At 44.1% G+C, this 22,508-nt stretch overlaps 1 protein-coding gene across 2 annotated transcripts in view; it reads right to left on the reverse strand.

Annotated features, from left to right (window-relative positions):
* Positions 1–22,175, reverse strand: part of LOC146177075 (V-type proton ATPase subunit D 1-like) — a 60,017-nt gene extending 37,842 nt beyond the window's left edge. For both annotated transcript variants that reach the window (XM_084583092.1, XM_084583091.1), the window contains exons 1-5: positions 22,013–22,175; positions 21,743–21,860; positions 16,375–16,522; positions 8,969–9,013; positions 4,469–4,639 (exon numbers count right to left, since the gene is read on the reverse strand). In XM_084583092.1, the coding sequence (XP_084439218.1) occupies positions 4,469–4,639; positions 8,969–9,013; positions 16,375–16,522; positions 21,743–21,860; positions 22,013–22,053 (523 nt within the window). In that variant the 5' untranslated portion in view covers positions 22,054–22,175. The remainder of the gene's footprint in view (positions 1–4,468; positions 4,640–8,968; positions 9,014–16,374; positions 16,523–21,742; positions 21,861–22,012) is intronic.
* Positions 22,176–22,508: the final 333 nt, after the last annotated feature.

Here is a 22,508-nt window from a genome sequence, read left to right on the forward strand (position 1 = left end):
ACATCGTTGGAAAAGTGTTGTGCGGCGAGTCAATGTCAGCAGACGTGGACGGAGCAGCTGCTTGGAAGGCGAGTAACATGGCCGGAATTTTAAGCAACTTCGCGCCTGCAGACATTTACAACGCCGACGAGACCGGGCTATTCTACGAGATGTTGCCGGCTAGGACGCTCGACTTCAAGGGGCAGCGCTGTCACGGCGGCAAACACAGCAAAAAACGCATCACAGTGCTGCTTTGCACAAACATGGATGGCTCGGACAAGCGTCCGCCGTTAGTCATAGGCAAAAGTGCCAAGCCGCGCTGTTTTAAGGGAACTCGTAGCCTACCTGTGCAGTACAAGGCGAACAACAAGTCATGGATGACCCGCGCTATTTTCACCGAGTGGATGATGGCATTCGACCGCGACATGAAGCGGCAGGGCCGTAAAGTTTGCTTGCTTTTGGACAATTGTTCAGCGCATCACTCCGATGAAGTCAAGCTCACTAACACGGAGCTGAGGTTTTTCCCTCCCAATTGCACGTCTGTCTTACAGCCTCTCGATCAGGGCGTGATTCTTAGCCTGAAGCGCGCTTACCGCGGGAGGTTAATTCAGCGGCTGCTTTTTAACACTGAAACCGGCCAAGACACGAAGGTGGACTTGTACGTGGCACTGCAGATTATGTCTGCTGCCTGGAGCACACTGGGGCGCTCAGTAATTGTGAACTGTTTCAGGCACGCCGGATTTGCCGAAGGTCGACCCGTACACTCTGCTGGCCTAACACCAGGCGTTACAGACGACGACGAAGAGGCGTCACCGGCTCCGGGGATCGCGGCCGCCTGGAAAACGCTGGGAGAAATAGGAACCGTGCCGCCTAATCTCCAGCTCGACGAATACATCGGCGCTGACGCTTGTGTTGTTGTTCACGAAGATGTGAGTGATGAGCAGATCCTAAAAGCTGCCCGGAATGATAAGGACTCTTCCGATGAAGAAGACGACGACGTACAGGAAGCGCCGGCTGCGGCAACCGCCGTACAGGTGATGGACGCTTTTGATGTCATCAGGAATTTCGTTGCTGTCCGAGACGACGATGTTGCAATGGGTTTGCTGACCGAGTGCGAAAATCGCGTGACGGCGTTGCTCGCCGTGAAGCGTAAGCAAACCAAGCTTACAGATTTTTGGCATTAAACGCCTTTGCTGCTGCTTGGGCAATTCTTTCTGCGTTTCACGTCAAATTTTTGCGATAACGAAGTTCCGCGAGAACGAATTTTTTTTCGTGCACCGTGAATTTCGTTATAGCGGGATTCAACTGTACAGCAATCAGAAAACTAGACTGCTATCTTCAACAAACACTGTACAAGCAATGTGCTATCTGAGATCGCGCCTTGGACTGCGTTCAAAGATCTGTGGGCACAGACAACTTTTGGGATGTCCCCAAAGGTTGTTGTACTGGTGCTTGCTTTGGAGTTCAAGCAGGAAATCCCTGCTGGCCAGTTAACTAGCTTTGCACCCAGGACCTAATATGGTTATGAGAGACTTGGACACTATTAAAGGAGGTGTCCGTGGTCCGTTCATCTAGTCCGTGGTCGTCTCCCGTGGTACTTGTGAAAAAGAAGGATGGCTCCATAAGATTTTGCGTTGACTACCGCCGTCTTAGCAAAATTACATGTAAAGACGTATATCCACTACCCCGCACTTACACCAAATGAAGAAGGGTTTATTGGAGGTTATTTGAAGGACTGGAGACGGCGACCTGTGACACAAGACGATCGTAGAGCAAAGCACAATCTCGTCCGAACAAGACAGTCCGAGCTCTCAGTGCGCGCGCCAGCTGATCGGCGTCTTCATCGTCTTTAGTGTCGGCGCTGTATCATCTTTCTTACAGAGGTATTAGGCGGGCTTGTTTGCCAGGGCTTTCATTGTAGATCAAGTGATATTTCGAGGGCTTGTTTGCCAGGGCTTTCACTGTGGATCACATATTATTTCGGGAAGATTTGCCGTTTTGGCGAAAAGAACTCAGTCCAGCTTTTCTTGGAAATGCGATCAGTTGGTTTGGAAGAAGCCATAAAAAGCGTATGATGTTAGGCTGCGGTGTCAGCTAACCACTATGGAGTGTTCATTATAGAATGGCAAGCAAGTCCTGCCCATGGCAACCGTACACCGCAACTATATGACGTGGCTTTCCTATACTTTTACATGGGATTTTCAAGGGGATATTCCGCGAGTTCGATATAACCGAAATTCGATATATCCGGGTTCGACTGTATAACCAAATATGGCATAACTCAGGGTAGCTATACCACACAAGGTTCATCCTAGCTGCCAGGAAGAAGGAAAAACCAAGAAGACAGGACAGGAGAGTTGTCAGAAAGGAGATCAGGTGTGTCAGCCCGGGGGTGCCGTCTGTGGGAAACGTAGGCCAAAGTGGTGTGTTGCCTCTGCCAAGGGGTCTTAAAAGTCCTAACACTCGGCATCGGCCCAACCGCCAGGATCCCCTTTTCCCCAGACACGGCGATGCCACGCACGGCTAAGCGTGGGTGCTCGGGGTCCGCGGTGACGCACAAAACACACAAAGACCTGCTTTAACAGATGCTCCCTGTGGAGTTCTAGCCCCTTTAAATTTGTCTACGGCAAATTGGCAACTAAATAAAGCGTGCCCACCAGTTGAGGTAACCCCCCATGCACATGTTTCGTACCTGGTCAGAATGTTTAGCACATGGTCCACTGCTTGGCAAAAGCCACGTGTGGAGTTGCACTGAAAGGTATTGAAATGCTTTTGCTGCTGAACATAAACACCCACATGTTAACACAAAAGTGAGGGTCCTGATTACGATAGGCTGATGCAGTTTCAAAATGCAACACCACACTTTCATGTTCTAGACTGTGTTTGTGAACAGCAGTCTTGTCCTCCATCATTCTAAGCTGGCAAATTTACAGTAAAATTATTACTGGAACAAAAAAAAAAAAAACGTGCCACTCTCTCAAAGTGACTGACTTGCTTTTTGTGAGACAGCCAAGCTTTCGTGCCCATGTGAAGAATACAGGTGTGCAAACTTCAAACAGTGTACTAATAGTGTTCAGTACCAATGGGTTTTATTTGAGCCATAATTTCACCATTCAAACTTTCTCTGGAGCTACAGCCTGATCTTGTTTGCTTCCCTTCACTGTGTTGTGTCTTTCAACTGATTTAAAATGATCAAACTTCCTAAATGTTAAGAAATTAAGAATTTTTCATTCACCTAAACTAGCTGTGAAATACCGGTAGCTCTCCAGGGTAAAGCTGCAACCTGCGCGCACTGCTGACATTGTTTTTTCCCAGCAACCACTCTGATCCACCTCGATTTTCGCCTGTCGGAATCTAGTAACCGCATACCTTCGGCCATAAAAGACAAAGACATGCACGGCAAAACACTGAAAGTCAGTGCCAAGGCCCTATATACTGTGTGGACCATGTGCTGAACTAAATAACAGCGTGGTTTAATTCCTGCACCATTAGTTCATGACAATGTTTAGGCCCATTTTGGAGCTTGCAGTTTATCAAAGCTGGTGCACAAGGGTAGACACGAGACCATTGAGCTTGCATCAGCATTTCACAAACAACCCTTTTGTTTTCAGGCACTGAAAAGGAGTTCGGAAAGTCGGACATTGTTTGCATAACTTTAGAAGGGCAGCTGGCAGTACACACCTGTGCTAGGACTAGCTCCCAGCACAGCACAAGTGATTCCATGCATCATAAAAAGGAGCTCGCTCATATGCACTTCAGTTCTGCTAAAGAAAATTCGAATTGTGTGCCTTTCATTCACACACCTCATTTGCGCTGCCGGTCACTCCCTGGGATAATCTAACGGTATGTAATGCGAGAGCACACATTTAATAATCTCCAGGCCCTAAGTCATGCCAGTATCCGAAACTGCAGGACCATTCCTGGTTCGTTTCACCACTCGTCAGACGGCTGCACACGCATGCAAGCGCTGAAGGCCTGGCGCAAAGAGTTTTTTCGTTTTTAAGGCAAAATCATTGCTTGCCTCAGGAATGGTGCGAGCAGGAAGTGATACCAAAAGTCACCAACACATTGGTGCATGCAATTGTCACTAAAGCAACCAAGCCACCAGGCTGTTTGGTTTGGTTTGGTTTATGGGGAATAACTTCTCAAATAGACTGAGGCTACGAGGGACACCACCAGTGGAGGTCTCCGGAAATTTCGACCATATGGGCTTCTTTATAAAACGCGTACTGTCATCACACAGCACACGGGAATCTTGCTTTTCACCTCCATTAAAAAGTGGCCATCACGGCTGGGGTTCGACCCTGCATTCTTGGCTACATCACTTTTCTGCCCGTGTACCCCACACCGGTAACGCAAAAACAGAGCTTTACAGTTTTTGCGTAAAACAGGATGAAGTTCCCAGTACTTCTCTAACGCGTGCTTGCACCAAGGCACATCACTTTTCTTAGCACTGTACAGCGCTTGGAAATGATGGCACCCCACTCACCGTACTCAATGGCATTGACACGTCGGTTGGTGGTCTTGATGACGCTGTCCAGGGTGATGAAGGACGTCTGCAGGGAAGCCAGCTCCACAAGCAGCTTGACCGCCTCAAAGTAGTTCTTCTTGAGCTTGCCCAGCTTCTGGCCCCCCCGAGCCAGGCCGGCCAGCTCATTGGCTGACAGCGAAAGAGTAAAAAGTCATCAACCAACATTCCTTGAGGTTTTCAGAGCACGGTTACAAATATGGAACAGGGCCACACTGGATGTTACAGTATCCCAACTTACTGACTCAAGGCATCACACATGCTGGCCTAACATGTATCACAGTCACCGGTCTCACAATGGTCCAAGTGAACTGCTCAGGGTTAGACGTGGAAATTTAAAACAAAGCACGCTGCTTCATACCATCTCTATAAAAGTGTTTCCAATAACAATGGCAAGTAATTGAGTGGATTAGGTCACTCTGAACGACATACCGTAACTGCAGATGGTAGGTTGCCAAAAAGCAATCAAATTCCTTTCTAGGGCTACCAATGTGGCAGTGAACCCTTGTTCTCAACTTTTTGTTTCGGTGATTCCATGCTTCATTAGGCCCACTTTCTTCCCTAAAGAAACTTCTTTTGTAACTGAAAGTGTCCCCGAAAGTAATTTCTTTTTACAGAAACATTTAGAAGGTAGCAAAGCAGGAATATGTAATCTTCACTGCTCCCTTTGTCTCTTCACTGTCCTTTTACCAGATTAAAATCAAACACATGTTCTCCAAAATTTTTGATAACTCACTGGACATGACAAACTGCAGCAAAATCACACATATGCAATCTCAGTTTATACGTAGCAAGCCTAAGAAAGCCCTCCACATTTACATAAGCTAAAGATATTTCCAGTGATTTTCCACACAGATATTATATTTGCTCTCGGTGATATTTCCAGTCATCCTAACAGGTTTGTACAACAGAGATTACGCTATACTGTTCGCATGCCAGACTGGAGAACCACGGCAGTCAAGAACAAAAAGGTCATTGGCAGTTTCCTCAGCCATCCTATTTAGGGTATGTCCACATGGCATAAGGCAGGTGGATTAGTTCTTTATGGCATCAAGAGTGCACGGCGCATGCGATTTTCCAAATAGGTTGACAGTGTCCTAGTTACCGCCCATTATAGACTAGCAAATTTTGAGAGCTTCAACAAAATACAAACAAGTCACGGTAAAATCAAGGATAAAATTTCAGAGGATACAGTGACATGAAAAACAAGCTTCCTGCACTGCTTCAGTACCAAGTGAACTGGCAATCACTGTAACAATTAAAGCATGCATTTTTTTATGCAGTTCTCAGGAGCCTAAGTGTTTGCTAAGCTCGAATTTGTACATGTGCTTCTAAATGTGAAAATATGCTATTAGACAGTAGCCGCTTACCGTATTTGAACGAGCCATGTAGAAACAAATTAGGATATAATCTTGTCTAACAGCGCAGTGTCCATTTTTAAGAGTCCAGTGCGAAATACCTTGACTGTACCATGAATACCACAGCAGAACCCTTGACCACATGACCATCAGGGGACTACATTAAAGCATTGGACAAATAGGGTACCGCCAATCTTGTCCAGTTTTCTTTTTTTCCACTCGAACGTTCCTGTTAATTGCCTACCAGCTCTTTCATAAGAAAGAAGCCAACAACCACTGACGCAAAGGAAAGCATAGGGGAATAGTTTTTTTTTTTTGTGTTGACAAATGTGAAGCTATAATTAAATGAGGAACATTAGTTCCACATTTAATTATAGCTTCAACGAAAGTACAAAAAATATGATATGGTATTAAAGTACGAAAGATATGAAAGTACAAAAAATATGATTGTTCTTTTTTCTTCTCATTTCTAGCCACTTACTTCGACGATTAATTATGGTAAAAAACTTTGATAATTCAAACTCACCTAATTCGAAATCTGAAATAATTCGAAGAGTTTCTGCACTCCCAAAAATTCTAATGTAAAGCTACCCGTACTGTTAGAAGCAGTAGACAGCACCAGCCCTGTTAGTTCGAAGGTTTTCAGTGTTTTACTATAATTCTTGATCTAAATTTTGCTGCAAACCAATTGAGCGATGACACAAACGATGCTTATGCCTGAAGTGCGCCCCTGCGGAATTGGAGACATGCTTCCCCGCAACACAACCACTGTTATTCTCGATGCTTCATCAAAGCAAGGATGGACTGGAAGCAGCGGTGTGAGCACTCTTTGTCCCTTTTCAGCTCAGTCATGCCCTTGACAGGGATGTGACAGTGCACCACACCGACCTATGCCCTCTATTTTAAAGGTGCACCATGGCTTAGAGAATGGCTAACGGGCACCTCAAATTACCATAGTTACTCGCATAATGAACATGACCCCCCCCCCTCCCCCTTTTTAGGCCATTGAGAATTTTGAAAAAAAAAAAAAAAAAAGAAAGCTCTTTAGCGCGCGTCCCTCCACTTTGCTCTGCGGTCGTCACGGACCACAGCACACTTCTTGGTGTTGGCGCTGAAAACTGCTAAATATATAATTGAGCCTGGATGCATAGTAAAACCTCAATAATTCTAACACAGTCAATTCGAAATCTCAGATAATTTAAAAGAATTTCTGCAGTCCTGAAATTTGCGACGTAAATTCAGAGTGGATGATTTGAAGCTGTAGCAAGCCCTAGTCCAGTTAATTAGAAAATTCGAGGTGCCGTGCCGAAATGCCGGATCCCAATTTTGCCACAAAACAATGAAGCGGCTGACTCAACCATGATGAGCATTGGCATCAAAGTGCTTCCCACCGATATCAGCAGCACTGTAAGCCACGTGACGTGACCATTCTTCATCCATTTCCTCGGCCTGAGCAGTTTCTTCTAATTTCATGCCATGGCTTATGAGGCATGTCAATTATTTAAAGTGCAAGTCGACCTTTCTTCAAAAAAAAAACAAACCACCATCTAAAATTAGGCCAAGCTATATGCAGAGTGTATGTCTAGTGCATGGGAAAGAGAGTATGCACAGCACATTGTAGCAATAAAATTTTTTGCATTTGGTTTTTTTTCCTGCGGTTCGGTAATTCTAACATTTCCAAATGTCCCAATTTATTACTTATTTGCAAATACTGCAGGTAGCAGCACTGCCTATGCAGGAGAGAGATAAAATATTACATACTTTGCAATAACAGCACAGCAAACATTTTCATCATTGCATTCAGCAATAAACAGAGGCAAACAGCTCCACTGATGTTTTGCGAGGAGAAAGTACGACTTTTGAAACAGTTTGGTCCAAGCAAAATCTGAGCGTACTAGTTTGGAGTGGTTTAGTCTGTTGGACCTTTGAAAGGTTTCAGATTTTTTCAGTTTCACTGAACTAAACCAGAGTGACATAAATTTGTAGCTACTATATTGAGCAGACAGATTACCCACATGAAAATCACATCCTAGAAGTCCTAGACAGCCAGGCTACATGCCAAACTGCAATTTCAGCGGTCATTTGGTATATTAGACGGCATGCTCCACTTAGCAAGCGGCACTTCTCCTAATGACATTTCTATCAATTCCCATGCATAGAGAATGGTCAGTTTTTTGGCTTCCAGCACGAGTTGACAGCTCAGTGAAACTGTAGGATGAAGTACACATGGAGAATGCTTAAGGGTGGCCCCTGAAACCCCGCAAATTCACTTTTCACACCCCACCACTGCCATGCAGTGAAGACACCAACCTAACTAAAGCCTAGCAGAAGCTGCTGCCTGGCTGTACGCTTGCTGCTAAAAGCTGTTGCGGAAACAAAGTCCACGCAGCTCTTTGGTGCCCGTTCCTGCATTTCACGTCATCGTCACTGCCGTCTCCGTCGGCGTTATCCATAGTAACTAGCTCCGCAGACGGGGCATTAGGAAGTAACATAATCGTCGACAAGTTTTTTTCTATTTAAAGTGTGCTGATAACAGGATCAGAAAAGTTATCATAGGCAGTGGCCCGTCCCAAAGAGTCGATTGCAGTGATTTCAATATGACGAAAATTAGGCATAGCAACACCTCGCTTGAAAATGGTTGCTAGCCTGGTGCAAGAATTGCATCATCAGCATGGATGCCAGGTAGCCGTGGTTCTAGATAACCTATGCCCTCATCTGTTGCCATTTATTATATAAGAAATCATCAACATTTATTGTACTTTGCAAGTATTTCCCGTTCATGAACCCTTGCCAGCTATTCTCTCAGGTCTAGGTGAAGCCCACAAGCGAGAGGAGCTAAAGAAGACTGGAAGTAAGAACCAAACACCACAGTGGTAGCTTGTGGCAATGTCTGAAACAATAGAGCCAAGAATGAGGCGATGTTGCATCTCACTTTCCATACTGAATCTTCGCTTGTGATGGCTTCTTCTCATTACCTAACATGCAGTACGCTGAAAGGCAGTGATACATTTGTGACCCTCCTTGTTTCTCCTACTGGCGCTGTGCAAAACCAGACACCGAGTACATGTGTACAGAAAAAAAATTAAGAAAAACAATAACTCACTGTCAGTGCCTTCCTGGTAGCATTCGAAAATGGGCAGGGTCACACCTGATAGGGATATAAAAATGATGCAGACAATATATAAGTGAACTTGAATAAAGGTGAATTAGCGTGCACAATAATGATGTTACTAGCAAAGCATTTAATACTTAGGTTATGAAAGAGAAAAAAATGAATCCCTTCTCATTGTTTCCTTGCCACATGGTGCTAGTGAAACCGCCACCTCAAGGATGCCAAAGGGGTTAGGTGCGTGGGGTTTACGCCCGTATTCACAAACAGGTCTCTACTCGACGCTCCACCTCCACTCCTTGAACCGGAGAATATAGCCAATCCGCCACTCCAAGGCCGATTCAGATTCATGAAAGCCCCTCGGCGTTTCCTTCGACAAGTTCTCCTCGAGAATACCTCCTCCACTTGAAGTTGCGCAAGCGGTGTATGGGAACGAGATTAAGGTGAACTGTTGGCCCGAAAACTGCGTGCTGAAGTGTGTAACATGCATAGTTTTTCATGCCAAGACTTCTAAACAACTTTCGCAAGCGACCTCGACGTTAACAGCGCAGTGGACTTGTTTTATGAGCTGGATGAAAATGGCGGCTGTGAAAAATGGCCGAAAATGCTTTTGCATCTGGCAACAGTCGCTGTTGGTGACGCAGAGGTTACACAGAACATGACGTAAGCTTCGAAAAATGGTGTGAATACTTCGGTTTATTTTTTCTTGGGAGATCTACTCTCGGCCTTTGCCGCTTTGCCTTTTTTGTTATTGCCAGGCTTTGACAGACTTTTTTTTATTGCCGAGCTTTGACAGACATCAAAATATTTTGCAGGAAAAAAAAAAGTAAACGCCAACTCCAACGAGCATGGCTCCTTCATGGGGCTCGGGCGGCTCGGGGGCGAGCAGTGAAAACACGTATGCCGATTTGCAGCGCGTTGCAGCTCATGTACACTGAATTCGACTGTCCAGAAGTAAATGCCGCGTTCGGGTTCCAAACAAGTTGAGAGCCCCAATTGGAAACATTCTTTAAAAGCCATGCCCTTCGTCAGCCACGAATATCCCTCCGTAGGACGGGCACACCAACGCGCTCCCTCGACAGCGCCGCGCGTCCAAAAACGTACTATACGTACCCTCGGGCGACGGGCAAACCACTGATGCGCGGGGTAAAGCACAGATGTTCGCACAGTACCACCGCGCCTATGGTGCCCCCCAGCTTACTGCATGCAACACGCTTTTCCCCTCACAAATTTGCCGCCGTCTGCGGAAGTGCGCAGGGCGAGCCATGGAGAGTTGCGCCGCCGCTGCTCGATTCTCGAGTCCGGCCGCGGGCGAGTTCCCCATTTACGATCAAATCGCGCCTCAACTTTGCACTCGGTGGGCTCCAGAAAGTTGTCCATTTATTTGGCGACGACTTGAAATGTGTCCGCGCCACACACGCGCAATGCGATGATGCGACGATCAACACCGCACAGATGTCGGTAGCTGATCAAGGTTCTCCATGTTCGGCGTGAGCGGCAGGGACGGATGGAGGCTAGCCATGGCCGCATTCGTAAAATGATAGCGTGCCAGGAGTCCTGGGTCAGTGTCACTCTCAGCTGATGCTTTAGAGAAAGGTTCGGTGCATCCTTGTCGTATCTTCTTTCGTGAAAAGTTTGATATACCGGTAGAACGAATTCCACACTGCAGGCGAGCGATGCGATGTCGGCCATGTTTACAAGCGGAGTGGCAGTCGAGGAGTGGCCAAGGTAGCATCGTCGCAGACTCGAGATTCTCGAGAATACTCAAGTTTTCTCTGCCGCTGGAGGAGCGATTCGAGTGGAGACTGCTTTCTGAAACGAAAAACAGGCCTCGAGGGCCGCATGGAGTAGAAGTTCGAGTGAAGGCGTGTTTGTGAATACGGCGGTTAGCGTTCCAAAGCACTCTGGCTATGAGAGAGTTGCTAAGACTCCCGTCAGGTGTCATCAGACTAATTCAAAACCGCACATTGAGCAACTTCAAACCTTTTCTGCACAATCCAAGAACCTCGAGAACTGTGTCTACAGCTGCAGATGGAAGAGCGTAAGTGAATTGTGTTAGTTGAAAAACCCAAACACACATAATTGTGGCTTGATAATTTTTGTGAAAAATCTGACGCAAAAGCAGCAAGCCCTAATAAATTCACAAGAAGCTACGCTTAGTGGAAACATGGTCAGGTTCATATGAAAATGATAATTGTTACAAGCCTGCTGCATTGGATTTTGCCCCGCCCTTTGCAACTGTCAACTGTGATAAGACATCCCTACAGTCACTGGGCTTGCATCACTGAAAAAGAGCAAATGTGAGATGCAGTGAAAAAGAAAAATTACATTCCATGCCAGAATCAAATTTCCATGCACTATCACTAACGTTGGCTTTCAGTGACAACGCTGCATTCTAGAAATGCTTCCAATTTGGTGCAACAGCGGAGGAGATATGTAAAAAGACATTTTAGCCTTTAGCACTGCGTGCTCGCACGATGTGCTCGCAATGCTAAAGCTCCTCCAGAGCGGCAGACTGAATTCCCCACAGAAAAGTGCTTTTTGCTATTCCAAGTTGTGCTCGAACTTTCTGTCTAAACAGGTAGTCATATTCCATCCAGTCACAAGGAAGTTAGCGGTTATAGATGTTTCTCTCAAAACGGAGGGGGTACTAACCTCCTACCTCCAATTTCAGTGGCTGCTAGTCAATGTACATAATTCACAACAACCAAACTGAGGAATTTAAAGCTGGGGTGCCACGCTTGCATGGCCACTAACTATTTTTCACAATGTTTGAATGATTGCTGTGACCTTCTCATTTAAGACATAGAAAGAAACTTTAGCTCTTAACAAAGGGAAATTATTCATGGTTTTCAATAATACGCATTGTTATTAGCCCTTGTAGGTACAAAAGCAGAGAAAAAGAAAATGTATAAAATACAAATAAATTGGACTTGCCGGTCTACCTCAAACTTCTATATAAAACAGTATTTAAATGCTGTGAACTCGAGAAACGCCTAACCGTTTCTGGATTTCATTTTTTCATTTCTTCACCTTAAAGGCCCCTTTTGGGGTATTACATAAGGGGTGGGGTAAATCATCAAATATAACACTTCTTTCACATATTTTCATGTGATATACACATTTCAATGCTAGCGTTGAAAGATGATGGGCAGGTGATGGCAGCAACTATCTACTGAATAGTTACTTAAAAATATGCTCAAAAAAGAAAGAACAAGAAATGACAAAAAATATGCATATACTGATAGGTTGTGCCCTGTGAGCTTAATAGTTGGTGTAAGGTGCAGGTGTCATATTGCTGCTCAATACAATAAATTCTTGTTGCTTAATTCAGAGGGAACAGAAAAACTATCCAGAATTAACAGAATTGTAGTAATCCCGATCGCCATCAGCTCGCGCGCCAACCCGAAGAGGTAGACGAAGTGGAGCCGGAGCCTTGTTGGCACTGCACTGTTGATTCGAACGCTACCCCCGTCGCTTTGGTTTGCGGACGTTGCTTACGGTCTTGGTACCCCAATAAACACCTTACAGAATGCTCAAGAATTATTGAATGGATCTGAAAAACCTGCCGAAGATTATATGCATCAGAATAATTTTATCTGATCAATGCCTGCACAATGGTTACCTGCACTCAGATGACGGCAAAGTTAGAACATTTTTTTTTTTTTCCCGGTTTCATCAGGTGCTTCGCATTACGTGCACAGCCGGAAAGGCCCTTTTCACCAAAGGGAAGATTCCCCTTCATAAAACGGGCCCATCATGTTTTCAGCATGCTTAACTGCATAGGGTGTCAAGAATTGCAGTGAAGCAAGCAGCATGGTGAAACTGCAGTTTTAAAATTTTCAGCGTAAAAACTGTTTTTCAATGTTTGTCTCGAATGCTTTCAGCATGCTGTCCAAGGCAGTCCGAGATGCTCTCAACGCCCAATCCTGACAGTTCTTTATCAGCTTTAAACCAACTGGGGCTGAGAGTGGTAGTGAATCTGTCCTTTCAACAACCACCAAGCACATTTGTTGCAGTCTCTGCTCCTGAGTTGTTCAGTTCTTTGTGGGCACAAGTCAGCCAAATGAAGAATCTTTCAAAAGCTTTTCCCTGCCACCTTGACTACTGGTCTCCCTTAACCATTACATGACAATGTAATTAGAAAAATTAACTGATAGCTTTGACAAGAGTAGAAAGCGAATGGCAGCCATTACATATGAGCCTGTTAACAGTGTGGTCTAGAACTTCCATTATTTTCGCAAAAAAAGAAAACAGGAAGAAATCAAAACTATATTACCATTCCTTTTTTAATTTACAGCTGATGGCCTATACAAGATAAAGGTTGGTCAACGTGGCCAAAGGCAAAAAAAAAAAAAAAAAGAATTGGAGAGCCCTGGTCTAAACTGCATAAACTGCCACAGCATGGTGTCACCAAAACAACAGGTGTACATTTGCATATATTATTCCCAGGGGTAGAATATTCCCCCCTTACTGAACATTATTCAGTAAGACACAGAAGTCACAATGCGTTTTGATCTCAAAGGCTTCTGATATTGTTCTTTGATCTTCATTCAGCCCCGATTAAAATATAAAACTTGCTGAAGTCTGCTAGCATTTAGGTGTCCCAAAAAATGAACATTTGTATGATCTGAATTCCTTTGTACTGATGCTCATACAAGCTATCATTGAAACACATACTTGTATGCCCATTGTGTGCCACAAGATATGACAGTAGGAGAAAGCTTTTACACAACTGGTAACCTTCTTCCTTTGTACAAGCCTGTTCTCTGTGGTTCGACATTCACCATTGCACACATCATTCCAAGACACTTCAAAGCAGAAGATACAGTAAAATCTCGTTGATACAAATCCGGTTGATACGAATTTTGGAATGATATGAATTCACGACTTACCCTGGCCATAGTGCATTACATACAATGCGGAAAATTTTGGATGGTTCGAGTACTCTCCCGCGCCACAATGAATGATACGAACACACGAACTGCGACCGCAACCTTGAGCCCTTCGCACCGCCCGCACATCGACTCCATGATCGCCAGCCGCGCTGTATGTATGCATCACGAGCAGTTTGCGATGACGCGTGGTCCGCACCTCGCCGACGTTGAGATTTTCTGTCGGACTCACGCCGCGAAAAACTTTCACCAGCGCGTGGCCGACCAACCGCACACGTCGCAACCGCCGCAGCTGGTGGCAGTGTACGTGACGGGTGCGCACGAATCACAATCCGCGAGCAGTTTCCGACACCGTGCGGCCTGCATGTCGCCATCTCCAGTCATGCTGTACGCGCCGCGAGAAGTATGCGAAGGCGGGCAGATCGCGCATCACCGGCATCGCGATCGTTTTCCACGCCACGAAAGGTTTGCAGCGGCGCGCGGCCGTGAGTAGTGGTCGGCAGCGCACGTGGCACTGCGCAGCTGGCATGTCTCCATCTCTGGCTAGAAGTCCGCAGAGGCACATGTCCCGCGCGTCGCCGACATTGCGATCGCCTGTCACACTGTGTGCGCCACGAGTGGAGAGCTGTGACCGCGCAACCGTAATAAACCTACATGGACGTAAACAGATCTGCGCGACTGCCTTTCCCATGCTTCTGCATACTTATCTTCATTTGATTTTACGATACGAATCTTCAGATACGAATTTTTTTGAGACCCAGTGAGATTTGTGTCACCGATGCTCTACTGTATAACTCCATACACCAGGCTCTTTTGCAGATTATGGGATATGGCTTGAATACAGTTGACGTCGGATATATCCCACCGACAATATGGCACTGTAGTTCAAGCTTATCAGATATTTGGTCAAAAAAGCCTCCAAATACGAACAGTGCATTTCTCATGGCAACATCATAATCACATTTCCCGTGCAAAGACAACCTTGCACAGCAGCTGGCTGTGCTACCTTTGCAAGAATGTGTGGTAGACGCATGAGAGTAGCCTTCGCTATCATGCTGAATGCCCAAGCAGTATCGCTGTGCGTGAACAAGGCGGCTATCGAAGCACAGCCTGCCATGTGGTGAAGCCAGTCTGACCAACAGAAGGAAATCGGAGCTCAATTTCCTCTAATGCAGAACAGTTTTAGTTCTATGGTAGCTGCGAGGCTTTCTGCTCTAAATGACATGCATAAGTGAAAAACAGAGCCTGCAAGAGCAGCTGTTGGATGCGACTGTGATCACGACAAACCTGTGCAATATGGTTTTTCTTGCCTGCTACACCCACTGTGTACAAATGAGTAGAGCAATGTGATTCCCTCAGCCTGCACCACACTGAGACAATGCTATGTCTATATACCATCTTCAGTAGCTGGTGCCTATTTTTAGAATTGTTTACCATTAAAACTATTACTTACTGCATTAAAGCCTATATATTTGCATTCTACACATTTTAAAGATGATGCATGCCAAACCTAATCTAAAAAAGATTAAAATAAGCAGATAAAGTGTGTATAAAAGGCATGTTCGGTCCAAAATAAGTTAAGACAAGCTCGATTCAAGGTTACAAAACTTTCTGTGAAAGAACTTGGTTTCACTGGTGAAAATGTTTTTTTTTCACTTCCGTTGATAAGAAGAAAAAACTTGGGCCCAAAGGCATGCATTAGCCTGAATGTGGGCAATGCAGATGCTTGGACACTTCACGCACTTGAAAATGGCCCAGTTGAGCAACTCTCATAGCTGCCACATGTACTTTAACCGATTTTTAAAATTAGTTTCCTATTCATTTCCGGCTCAACTCTTTCTTATAGATGAAAGAGCAATGACCAAGGTTGTTCAAATACTAGTTAAATACCAATACTAAACAAACAAAAAACTGCCATTTTATGTCCCACCATAATGTGCACTGGCACTGCACAACAGGTGGGCATCTTTTACATTGCACATCCATCACAATGCAGCTGCTCTAGTGAGGAAGTGACCATGCATCCTTAAACTTAGCCACCAAATTCCATACACATTCACCCTGCACTGGCACTGCACAACAGGTGGGCATCTTTTACATTGCACATCCATCACAATGCAGCTGCTCTAGTGAGGAAGTGACCATGCATCCTTAAACTTAGCCACCAAATTCCATACACATTCACCCTCAAAGCACCAAAAAACCAACAACCTAAATTTTTGCTGTTAAAAGTCGTACAAAATCAAGACTAACAGACTATTCAACACTCGTGCAAGCAGCAACAAGTGATCTGTGTGCTTTAATACCGTACTTTACCGCTAAAACCCGGCTACACAAGGAACTAGACGAGACAGAATGTTACATAAAAGCGCACACTGTCAAACACACATCGCAAATAGTCTCCTTAGGACGCTGAATACCAACTATATTGCCACATGTTCAATCAAGGCATAAGAAAAAAAGAGGCCGAATGCCAATGCCAAGAGCCAGGGAACCACAACGTACCGGCCACATTGTCCTTGCGCGAGCGAACCTTGACCTGCGCCCGGGTCACATTCTGCAGCACCACCTGGTTGAAATCGCCACTGGTGAACTTTGCCTCGGCCAGCGAGAAGGCCGCCTCCTTCATCAGGTCACCCATCAGAGACTTGGTCTGCATGCCAAGAAAGAACCCATCAGAAAAAAAAGATGAGAGCACAGAAGTGAAACGATACACACCACCGGAATAAACCGATTTCCATGACACAAGAAATACAAAACTTCACTGCAAATATCTCACAGTGCAAGAAAGTAAATACAATCTTTGGCCTCCATTTTGCCTCTTCCAGCACTATGTTTCAATAAATGCAAGCACACCAGCACACTGCTGAAAGTGCCGTTACAACTTTCACAAAATATTATGAACAGACGAGCTGTGCAAAATCGATATGTGAACATCAAGAGGGATTAGTGTCGACAATGTTACGCTTAATCATCCAATTAATATGTCAACTCCTGACAGCCCAGATGAGACAAAATATGCTAAATCACTGCCTGCCATTTCTTTTATTTGTTTATTTCCCGTCAAGATCTATAAAGCACGACAGTGGAGTAATCTGAAAACTTGCTTTCCAAGGCTCAGGATCATAGCCACCAGGAAGAACTAACATCTGAGCTTTTCGGGAGGACGTTTGTATTTTTCTCAAAAGCTACTCAAAGAGTTCTACTAAGTTTGGTTATATAAGCGCTGGCTAAAGTAAGAAAAAATCTGCACAGCAGTTCAGGCGTTGCAGCCACATTATGGTGGAATCAGGTGCAATAGAGGAAATCATACAAGACTAGAAATGAGAATACTGCGTAAAATATATTTGTATTCATTGTTCTACACAAACCGATCATTGATTACACAGGGTAAGTACTATCCCGCATCCCAAGTTACATAACGGGGATTGTACAGTGGAACCCATTTATAGTAAAGTCACTGGGACGGGCAAAAATCATTACTATATCAGGGTCTTTACAATATATCAGCTGTTGGTGAAGACAACATCCTGAAGAACCTGTCTAGTAATTAAATAGCTACTTACTGAACATGTTTTGTTGCCTAATGAAAACACTCTAAAACACCATCCATCTCTCTCATCATTTCTCGGTGCTATTTCTTTTTTTTACAGTTATAAGATTTGTTGTTCACATCTTGTGGAAGTACACCTTAAGCATGAGGTCAACGTGGCTACAAATACAACTGAGTGTGACTGACTTCATGTGAAAACCAGAGCCTTGCACGAACAAGGCATCGTCTCCTGCTTCTGTCATTTAAGAGACAATAGATGAAAAATATGCGGGAAAATCAAGTGCAGCAAATCCGCACACGCTGCGCCTCCAGTTCTTGCCATTTCTACCTCATGGTTTGTGCTGCACAGTGCTTCGAATGTTCAGCAGTTTCTTCCCATCCCTATTTCTAACTGCTCTTTTACTCTTCTTTACTTTCTGAACGGATTGTACCGCCTTCTTTCCATATTTATACACAGCTTCACTTTCTTTTTTCTACACACTGCACGCTTTCCCTCTAGGCACCAAGGCCTACGTAAAGACCCTAATGGTAAAGCCATTTTTTTAAAATTCGCTGTTCATTTAAGCATACAAAATTTATCTCGCGTTTCAGGGTAGTGTGCGTGCGGTGATGTCATTTCATGGGAAGTCGTCGTCACGGCCAGATGCACTTGACATACCAAAAATGTCTCTACTATAAAGGAGGAAAATGTGCAGTTGTCTATGGAAGATGAACTGGGTCTTTAATTTCACTTTATCATATCAGTTTTGATTACATTAGAATTTACTATAGTGAGCTTCTACATAGGCTCCAAAAGACTGTTTATAAAAAAAATACACTGAGGCATGCTATGCCACAAATGGCAATATATGTTACTGCCTGGAAGATCATCAACTTGTTTAAGAAGCTACTGCAGGGGCTGAAACAAACTGGCCGACCGAGTTTTGTTAATCCTGTCACCCAGTTCCATGTGACAACTCCGCCATTCCCTGCTCACCACCACTTGTCAGCAAAAAAAAGTCTGTGCCACCATCAATGTGCTCCACATATAATCATCTTCGTCCTGCTGCTGCCATTTCCCAATCACAGGAACATTCACCCTACACTGGCAAGCACAATGTCCTCAAACACACAACATCCATACACAAGCTGCACAAATCTACCAAATTATTGTTCTAAAAAGATTACTCCCCGGCCATTCCTGGATACGACAATGTTTGTCGAGCATCCAAAGGTACATCTGTGGGCAAGAGAAAAATTAGTATGCCACTCGTTTCAAAGTCATGACGCTGGTGGTGATGCTCACCCTTTTGTGATCCATTCCATAACCCCGTGTTGAGGCACCTATTTCATTTGCAAAATAAGCTGGTGGTGGCCACACTTGTATTTTGGTTTTTCCTACCTTATAAAAAGTGTTTTTGACATAAGTAGTGTCGCTGCTTTTGTAAGAACGCCATGCCTATCTAAACAGGCCAACTTCGATGTGTAATCAGCGACTTGGCAAATGTACACAAGCTACAGAGCAGTAGTTTGCACCAAAGCTTTCTAATATTACCAACTGCAAAACTTCCCATGAGACCCATGAACAAAAACCTGCCGTATAAGTTGTTCACAGTTCGGTGTTTACGGATAATGTCGCTGCCTGCAGCCATTAAAGAAAACCACATCCAAACTGCTAACTTTGAGAATGTTCATAAATACTCAACCACCTGGTATCAAATCAGCCGAAAAGATGCAGTAGCTAAAGTTTGAGGCAACGGTTGTGGAAATAATTAAGAGAGAAAATAAAATAAAAATGTATAACCACTTTTCAGAAGGCAGTAATGACATTAAAAGGTAGATCCTGTTGGCCGTTTTTAGATGGCACTACAATACATAAGCACCAAAAAAGCACGACAATGACAAGAAATTTAAACTGCCGGTTTGTTACTGCATTACATCCATTGCTCTATTTCCCTAGGTGATCATCAATGGCTTGCTCTTTCAGTTCATTCTTGCGGTCCAGCCTTCAATTATTTGCTAGTTGGGCAGCTTCTAATATGACCTTCCAGCCTACAACCTCCGAGTGCTGAGGTGCATGAAAAAAATTAAAAAAAGAAAAAAAAATATATGTATATATATATATATATATATATATATATATATATATATATATATATATATAAAGGAAAAACATCGCTACACTGCCAAAACATCTATTGCTATATTGCTGTTAAAGCAGGAGATATTTGCAGAAAAACATGCGTTGTAAACCCTAAATAAGCCTTCTCTACTTGGGGAATGCGACACTGGCAAAAAAATTCAATTTCCTGACAAATGGGTGTATTGCCCAATATTTAATGGAGAACTGCGTACATTGCACATTCAAGATTTAATCACAAATATCTGGTTCTAGATTGTATGTAAACATGGCCATTACACTGAGCTTTTTCGTGCCGACACAGAAAAATCTATAGTCAATTCAACCTGTTAGTTCAGATATTCGAATAATTTAAACTAGGCCCTTTTTCTCAAGCAATGCTCAGGTAAATTTATGGCGTCGGACGCTTGTTAATTTGAACAGTGGCCGGGCTTGCTTCAGTTAATTTGGAGAGGGAATTACATAGAGATATGAGCTGTGCAGACAGCAATTACTGAAATAAAATTCCCATGAAACAGTGAAGCCACTAAGAAGGTTAAGACGACGACCAAAACTGTATCAGAAATAAACCTCAGTCGCATAGTCTCAGTAGCTTTAACTTCACGCTATCCCGCAGCCTGACAGGGTGCATGCATTGACCCGTCACACCGTTTTTGGACACTGCTTGGCATGTCACTATTTTTTAGAATTACAGAATGCTGTTTTAATGCCTATGCATACATCTCCCGCATGCATCCACATGATGCTTCCAGTACATGAGTAATCCCAACTATGTAGAATAAATGCACACAATTCTTAGCTTAACAGCTGTGCATTTTTCTCTGCCTTTGCATATTTTGTCTGTTGTGACTCGAGTTCTTCACAATGGATTGTCAGCCTCCTGACAATACCTTCAATGAGCTGCTGGCCTTATAAGACTGCCAATGGTTGAGTGATTACAATTTGAAACTACAATACTGAACTCCGTAGCCTTATGCCTTATCTTACATTGCTTCAAAAAAAAAAAAAAAACAAAAAAACAAAAACGATTTCAGAGTCGCACACATGGCTTCAAGCAGCGGTAGTAAGACATATATAGAATACAGTGAGAATGAAAATGTATGATTGTAAGACAACAAAACTTAGCAGGAAAGAATGTGAAATTTCCTTATGTACAGAATCTGTGCCAACCAGCAGCACAACAAATACCACATTTGCAGAGGAAGACAAGCTGCTCAAAACTGGTACACCTTCTCCTACAATTAAACTAATTTATCACTTTTCACATCAGCACATTTGGAATAGATATATTCAATGTGCATTAAAATATTCAAAACACGTGAGAATAGAATACTAACTCCACAGTATGTCCCCACTGCACAAAATGGCCAAAGTACAGCGTTGAGAAAAAGTGGTATACAACACTGAGCCGGTGGCAGAGCTCGAGAAAACTGCATCCAAACTTTATTTAGCAACAGCTATCTAAGATCGAGACAATACTGGTGGTGCCTCATTTTATCCACACGCATGTGCCGATGTCGCTGTCTCTTACGCTGTCGGTAGATGGCATTTCAATGAAGTTTTTCCGAGCTCTGTCACTGGCTGAGTGTTGTATACCACTTTTGCTCAGGACTGTCCATCATGTGCTTGTTGCCCCAAACCCAGGTGAAAAATGTGCCTTACGAGAGGAAATAAACCACTGTAAAAGATTCTGCCTAAAACTGCAAAACAACCACAATGCACAAGTAACATTCGCCGAGGGTTTCCATCCCTCTGAGATCATTGCCCCGATGTGAACGGGTGAAATACGCAGATTCTTGCGCAGGCGACTCGGGAAAAAATAATCTGCTGACAAAGTTTACACGGAGCTATCATTTTCATAACAGGCGCCCGATAAGCTGATGGGGCGCACATCAGGGTATCAGGAGCACAGTAGAAAACACGACTAATCCTCTGCTGAATCGCAAAGTAGAACTTTCAAACTGCTCAGTGCTACAAGCAATGGAGCCCAACGCAAAAGCGTTTGGAAGCCGAGCTCCCGAGACTGAAGGCCGGAGCTCTAACCGAGCTGTAACATCTCAGAATTTTGCCCCATAAAACTGCCACCGTTGCTGGAACTAACAAACATTACTCGTAGAAACGACTATAGAACTGCACCGCTTGCCTATCACGGCCAATAAGCGGTGAAACTGAGCCAACAGACAAGAAAAAGAGCTACACACCTCCACGATTTTCTTCAGTATGGCTCTGAACCTCATTTGCAAAGCGTCGGCTTTCTTCTTCAGGAGGCTGTGACCCTTCTGGGCGCCTTTGAGCCGTAACCGCATGAGAGTCATGGCCCTGAAACGACATTACACAAACATCAAGCAAAGCTTCGGAAGCAAAAGTCCACCCCGTTTCCGAAACAGAAAGCATTAGCACCAAACCGAGGTACCATCGATCAAGGATCGTTGAAGCATACGCCCAACATTACGCTCAAGAAAGTTACTCACATGCGAGACGGAAAGATGGGTATTCTGTCTCTTCCACTCATTGTTTCACGTCAAAGGTCGGCCTGTGGAACGGAGATTTAAGAAAAGTAATTACTTCGAAGGTCTACGTGCACCTACGATGAGACAGATCATGCGCCCCCGACAGCCAGCAGCAACATCACGTGACAACTACAGCGCCACAAACCCCTCTAACTCTACGCAATTTTTGTTCAGGTTTCGGTTCTGGTTTTGTTACGATTTGTGTCTGTATGTGAAGATTTTCGCTGCTAATGCTATATTTTTGTGCCACCGTCATCACTTTAACGATGGAAAACATGTGGTGAAGAATACCACAGAGTCAAATAGCTCTACGCAACTCTTTTTTGTTAATATGATTTTCTCCACCTTTCAAGAACTATATGAAGAACAACATTTCCTCCTGCAATATGTCGACAGCATATCAATGTTACAAATTCAGTAGTGAAAAGCAAGGAATAGATGCGGTTTTCCTGCAGTT

This window comes from Amblyomma maculatum, chromosome 10 (genome assembly GCF_055883805.1).
Source record: "Amblyomma maculatum isolate TAMU_Amacu chromosome 10, ASM5588380v1, whole genome shotgun sequence".
Taxonomy (NCBI): Eukaryota; Metazoa; Arthropoda; class Arachnida; order Ixodida; family Ixodidae; genus Amblyomma; species Amblyomma maculatum.